Below are 6,687 nucleotides of genomic sequence, written 5' to 3'. Positions count from 1 at the left end.
AGGTTCAAAGCCAGCCCAGGCAGGAAAGTCCATGAAACTTTGATCTCGAATTATCTACCAGAGAACTGGAAGTGGCGCTGTGGCTCAGGACCTGAGTTCAAGGCCCAGGAAGAAAAGAAAAAAGAAAAAAAAGAAAGCAGCCCAGGAGCTAGTGGTTCATGCCTATAATCCTAGTTTTTCAGGAGGTTATGATTAAGCATCAAAGCATATCTGGGCAAAAACATCCATGGGATTCTTTTTTTGTTGTTTGTTTGTTTTGTGTTGGTCTTGGGTCTGTGGCTTGGACACTATCCTTGAGCTTTACTACTCAAGGCCAGTGCTCTACTACTTAAGTCACAGCTCCACTTCCAGTTTTTTTTCCTTTGGTGGTTAACTGGAGATAAGCATCTCTCACAGATTTCCTGCCTGAGCTGGTTTCAAACCTCAATCCTCAGATCTCAGCCTGCTGAGTAGCTAGAAGTACAGACATGAGCTACTAGTGCCCAGCAAGGTCTGTAAGACTTTATTCCTAATAAACTACTATAAAACTGGAAATCAGAGATGTGGTTCAATTGGGAGAGCTCCAGCCTTGAGAGAAGCTAAAGGAGGGTTGAAGCCTGGTGTTCAATTCCTAGTTTATAAAAGATTGTGGCCGGTACCGGTGGCTCACATCTGTAATCCTAGCTACTCAGGAGGCTGAGATCTGAGGATCACAGTTCAAAGTCAGCCCTGGCAGGAATGTCTGTGAGACTCTTATCTCCAATTAACCACCAGAAAACTGGAAGTGGCTCAAGTGGTAGAGTGCTTAGTTGGGTCTTTAAACAATGTAACATCTGCCTGACTTCCTCCATGAAATACATACTTGGCTGGTGACTGAGTTCAATAAGGTGCCCAAGGATTCTATCAATCACTGTCTACATAACCAAGACTCTACATAACCAAGACTCCATCAAAATTCTGAAGGGAAAAGTTCATTTTAAATCTCTCCTACTAAAGTACTGGGAGGGTGACAGGTCCTGATTTCTTTCTTTTTTTTTGGGGGGGGCGTGTCTGGTCATGGGGCCTGAACTCTGGGCCTGGGCTCTGTCCCTCAGCTCTTCAGCTCAAGGCTAGCCCTCTACCACTTGAGCCACAGCGCCACTTCCGGCTTTTTTCTGGTGGTTTATTGGAGATAGGAGTCTCACGGTCTCTCCTGCCCGGGCTGGCTTTGAACCGCGATCCTTAGATCTCAGCCTCCTGAGTAGCTAGGATTACAGGCGTGAGCCACCAGCGCCCGGCTCCCTGAATGTATTTTAAAAAACAAGCTGGGAGCCCATAATCCTAAAACACAAGAGGTTGAGATCTGAGGATCACAGTTTGAAGCCTGCCAGCTAAATTCATGAAACTTAACCAGCATAAAGCTGGAATTGAACACATCGATCAAATGAACATGGATCAGTCATGAACAAAATGTGAGCAAGAACAAGCCTTAGCACTGGCATAAAAAAAAGTCTCTTTTTCACTATAGTTTACTTTTCTTAATATGACTTCTTCCTACTTGTTATTAATATTCACTCATTTGCAATCTGTCTTATTAGAAAATAATATGTTCTGAGAATTGGAGCATTGATACTGCCTATCTAGTTGTATTAGAGAATTTAGAAGAGAGTCTAGGACACAGTATGTACTGAAATAATTTTTTTTTTGTTTTTTTTTGGTCCAGTCGTGGGGCCTGAACTCTGGGCCTGGGCGCTGTCCCTCAGCTCTTCAGCTCAAGGCTAGCACTCTACCACTTGAGCCACAGCACCACTTCTGGCTTTTTTCTTTGCTTATGTGGTACTGAGGAATCGAACCCATGGCCTCATGCATGCAAGGCAAGCGCTCTACCACTGAGCCACCTTCCCAGCCCCTGAAACAATCTTAAATAAACTACAAGTAACTTTATTAACTTTAATAAATATTGGAAATTAGATTTTCTTTTACTTTAAGTTAGTAATCATTTCCTCTTCTAATATATCCAGATAATCTATGCAACAAACTTAATTAAAATCAAAAGAACTAAACTTTTGTGTAAAAATATTATGTTCTCAAGTATAACATTATCTTCACAGTATTCTTCAACTTTATTTTGGTGGTACTGAATATGAACTCAGGGCCTCATGCTTGTTAGGCTGGCACTCTCCCTTTAGCTTTGCTTTTTGTTTTTTTGGAATGGAGTCTAGAAAACTCTTCTTGTCAAGGGTGGCCTCAAATCATTATCCTCCAATAATATACCCTTCCTAGATTACCCCTAAGGATTTACAAGTTTGAATACCAGTATTAAGATGCATTCTTCAAATTTATAAAACATACTAAAGGCCAAAAATTTGTTTTAGAAAATAACTTTATATTGCACTAAGGATTTATATTATAAGTATCTACCTGTACTCATTTATTTACTTACTTATTTATTGCTGGTCCTGGGCTCTTGAATCCTGGGCCTGTACGCTATCCTTAAGCTCCTTTTACTCAAGGCTAGCACTCTACTACTTTAGCTACAGCACCACTTCCAGTTTGTTTGGTGATTAATTGGAGGTAAGAGTCTCACAAACTTTCCTGCCAGGGCTGGCTTTGAACCGTGATCCTCAGATCTCAGCCTTTTGAGTAGCTACCTAACATAGTTATATGATAAATATATACTTTTTTTAGATCTGAGTAGTATACAAGTATTTCATTTAAAAATGTATTGATAACATTCTCTACAAATATATTTCAAGAAAAGTCCATAGAAGAGCAGGAGTCATTGCTCAATTGCCAGAGTACTCGCCAAGCAAGCAAGCTGAGCAAGTGTAAGGCTGTGAGTTCAAACTCCAGTACTACAACAAAGTCCAAAGAGTTTAAATTACTCATTATCTATAAATGATAAATGCGTACAAAAATAATCACACAATCACATAAACATTACACATTAAATATTTAGATCTAGTTTTGGGCATGAACATTTTAATTAGATTTAAATTATTTCCAGAAAGGCATATATATGTAACTGTATTCTATACTTACTTGCATGTATTCTGAAAGTTCAAAATAAGCCCTTCCAATTTGGCACAGTACCCAACCAGTATTGTAGTGGTGAGAAGGTAGGTGGCTCAAAATATTTATAGCTTCTTTGCAGTTGTATGAACACAAAGCTAAATAACCTTTCCCCATTTCACGAAGAAGGCTCATCAAACCTTCTAGGAGAAAAAAATATAGTAAACAAAGGATAAAAGCAATACAACTTGGTTTTCTAGAAAACTAAGCCACTAAAATTCCAAAATATATCCAGAAACATTAAGACAGTATAATGAACATAAAGATATTTAATTAAAATAAATTCATAATATGACAAAACAAAAAAAAGGCAATATTAAGTACTTAAAACAGACCTGCTGCTGCCTTTTGTAGATTAAAAGCCTGGATCTGAGGTGTGATTGTGGATATTTTCCCTTCTGATATGATAGAAGAGTCCAATTTTGTAATTTCCAGGCTATCATTTATGTTAGGTTGAGTTATTCCTCCTTTACTAGTTTTACTTTTTGTTTTTCTGTTTGGGATTTTAGGTGGAAACTTCATTTTTAATTTTTTGCTATTTTCCTGTAAAAGAAGGTAAAATTTCACACTTTTTATACTAATGTATTTTATTTTAGTGCTAGTACTGGGGCTTGAATTCAGGGCTTAGGCACTGTCCTTAAGCTTTTTTTGCTCAAGACTGGTACTCTACCACTGTTCTACTTCTAGCTTGTTAATGGATAAATGAATGGGAATAAGAATCTCACAGACTTTCCTGCCTGGGCTAGCTTTGAACCACCATCCCCAGATCTTAGCCTTCTGAGTAGTTTAGGATTATAGGCATGAGCCACTGATGCCCAGGTTATACTCATGTATTTTAGACTTCTCCCTTCCTGCTTTCTTGTATAATCTTGATTAATCTCAAATTTTCTCAGAAGAAATTTTATAAAAACTAAAGTCTACACAAGTAGAGCACTTGTGTAGGAAGTATTTAAAACCCAGTACCACCACTATCAAAAGAAAGATTTCAAAGTCATTTAATTTTAAATACAACAATTCTAAACATAAATTTACATTAGTTAAGCTGATTAAGATATGTCTGCATAAAGTATTATTCTTTCTAAAAGTATATCACATTCTCATTTATTATTTAAAAATGTGAGGAAGCCAGAGTATCTAGTTATCTTTGAATACTAATTGATAAATCTTAACATTGTTGATCTGATCTCAAAGTTAAGGTCATTCATGGTTTGAGAAGGGGGAGACAGAATGACCGAGGAATGACTTTGATTAAGATTCATCAAATGGGGCTGGGAAGGTGGCTCAGTGGTAGAGTGCTTGCCTTGCATGCATGAGGCCCTAGGTTCGATTCCTCAGCACCACATAAGCAAAGAGAAAAAAGCTGGAAGTGGCGCTGTGGCTCAAGTGGTAGAGCGCTAGCCTTGAGCTGAAGAGTTTAGGGACAGCACCCAAGGCCCAGAGTTCAGGCCCCACAAAAAAAAATTAAAAAAAAGAAAAAAGATTTATCATATACATAAATGGATATCATAAAACATGACAAAGCTCTCTAAATTCTTTTTTTATTTTTTTTGGGTCCGGTCGTGGGGCCTGAACTCTGGGTCTGGGCGCTGTCCCTCAGCTCTTCAGCTCAAGGCTAGGGCTCTACCACTTGAACCACAGCACCACTTCCGGCTTTTTTTTTCTTTTTTCTTTTGTGGTGCTGAGGAATTGAACCCAGGGCCTCAGGCATGCAAGGCAAGCGCTCTACCACTGAGCCACCTTCCCAGCCCTCTCTAAATTCTTAAAGGTTTAACTTTGAAATAATTTTCACTAATAAAAGGATGTAATCAACCATCATGCTTAAGCTTAAGGACTATTGTACCACAAAGAAATATGTTAGTGCTGTTTGAATAACCAATCCTTCCCTAGCCCTATCTTCTGATAGCTACTGATATTTGACACACACTCTCTCTCTCTCTTTATATATATATATATTTATTTATTTGTTTGTTGTTGTTGTTGGTTGTAGGGCTTGAACTCAGGGCCTGGCCACTGTCCCTGAGCTCTTTTGCTCAAGGCTATTGCTCTACAACTTTGAGCCATAGCACCAAGTCCATTTTTTGAGTGGTTAACTGGAGATTAGAGTCTTATTTTTCTGCCTGGACTGGCTTTGAACTATGATCCTCAGATCTCAGCATCCTGAGTAGCTAGGATTACAGGTGTGAGCCACCAGTGCCTGGCTTGATTATAATTTTACCATTTCAAGAATGCCAAATTTTAACCAAAGGACCAAGAAAACTCACAAAAATAAAATACTCCTCTAAATTAAAAAAATTACTTAAACTGTAAAATAAGCTCTATTTATTAGAAATAATGTCATCAATAAGCAGAAATTTTAGCAATGGAAGCATTAAGTAACAACATTCAGAAATGTTTTAATTACCTTGGTTGTAGAGCTGTCACTAGTAAAAAGTCGTGAACTTCTTCGAGGCAGTGCATTTGGGGGAGATGTAATAGTGGGGCTCAATACCTGAGGTGTTGTACTAAACAAAAATGAAAAAGGAAGACATTTATTTTATATTTAGTTTACGACCATTAACTATTGTTTCAATTCTACCTTATAAAAAAGTATAGATTCATCATGTAAATACAGTTGATAAGTTTGGTCTATTCCTGTCCTATGAAAATCCAGCATTTAATAATTACCTTACTATAAAATGATAATTTTATTATTTAAAGTTAAAACAATCTACAAAAAATATCTGGGTCAGCCAGGTGCTGGAGGCTCATGTCTGTAAGCCTAGCTACTGAGAGCTGAGATATGACAATGGTTCAAAGCTATCCTAGGCAGGAAAGTCCATGAGACTCTTTTTTTGTTTGTTTGTTTGTCGTGGGTCCTGAACTCTGGGCCTGGGCACTGTCTCTCAGCTCTTTAGCTCAAGGCTAGCACTCTACCACTTGAGCTATAGCGTCACTTCTGGCTTTTTATGCTTACATGGTGCTGAGGAATCGAACCCAGGGCCTCATGCATGCAAGGCAAGCACTCTACCACTGAGCCACCTCTAATTAACCACCAGAAAAAGTGGAAATGGTGTTGTGGCTCAAAGTGATAGAGCACAAGCCTCAAGTGAAAAAGCTCAGAAACCAGTGCCAAGACCCTGAGTTCAAGCCCAACAACTGACAAAAAATAAAACAAAACAGAAATCTGGGTAGATCAAGCACATGTATAAACCAATTACATTTAGACTTCATGAACAACTACAAAATGTTAGGGAAAAAGAAAAAATAATTGGGCATGAATCCTTTAAATGGAGGTATTTGTCAACAAGTAAATACTAGAATAACTGTCAAACAGTTATATGTAAGTTTTATTTTATGATGATAAAAGAGAACTTTTATGATCACTTGGACACATTTTTTGCTCTAAAGGCAAACTTTAAGATAAAAGAATTCAGCCAGGCTGGGCACGGGTGGCTCACGCCTGTAATCCTAGCTATTTAGGAGGCTGAGATCTGAGGATTGCGGTTCAAAGCCAGCCCGGGCAGGCAAGTCTGTGAGACTCTTATCTCCAATAAACCACCAGAAAACCGGAAGTGGCGCTGTATCTCAAGAGGCAGAGCGTTCCCCTTGAGGTGAAGAGCTGAAGGACAGCACCTAGGCCCAGAGTTCAAGCCCAATGACGGACAAAAAAAAAAAAAA

General features: G+C 38.5%; 1 protein-coding gene across 3 annotated transcripts in view; it reads right to left on the bottom strand.

Annotated features, from left to right (window-relative positions):
* Positions 1 to 6,687, bottom strand: part of Cdc27 (cell division cycle 27) — an 86,041-nt gene that overhangs the window by 33,518 nt on the left and 45,836 nt on the right. For 2 of the 3 annotated variants that reach the window (XM_013033277.1, XM_013033280.1), the window contains 3 exons: positions 5,432 to 5,531; positions 3,366 to 3,573; positions 3,001 to 3,173 (listed from right to left, as the gene is read on the bottom strand). In XM_013033277.1, coding sequence (XP_012888731.1) covers positions 3,001 to 3,173; positions 3,366 to 3,573; positions 5,432 to 5,531 — 481 coding nt within the window. The remainder of the gene's footprint in view (positions 1 to 3,000; positions 3,174 to 3,365; positions 3,574 to 5,431; positions 5,532 to 6,687) is intronic. The other variant, XM_013033278.1, reaches the window with a different exon arrangement.

Source organism: Dipodomys ordii, unplaced genomic scaffold (genome assembly GCF_000151885.1).
Source record: "Dipodomys ordii isolate 6190 unplaced genomic scaffold, Dord_2.0 Scaffold165, whole genome shotgun sequence".
Lineage (NCBI taxonomy): Eukaryota > Metazoa > Chordata > Mammalia > Rodentia > Heteromyidae > Dipodomys > Dipodomys ordii.
Note: the sequence above shows the minus strand (reverse complement) of the source record. Positions and strands in the feature narration are given on the sequence as shown.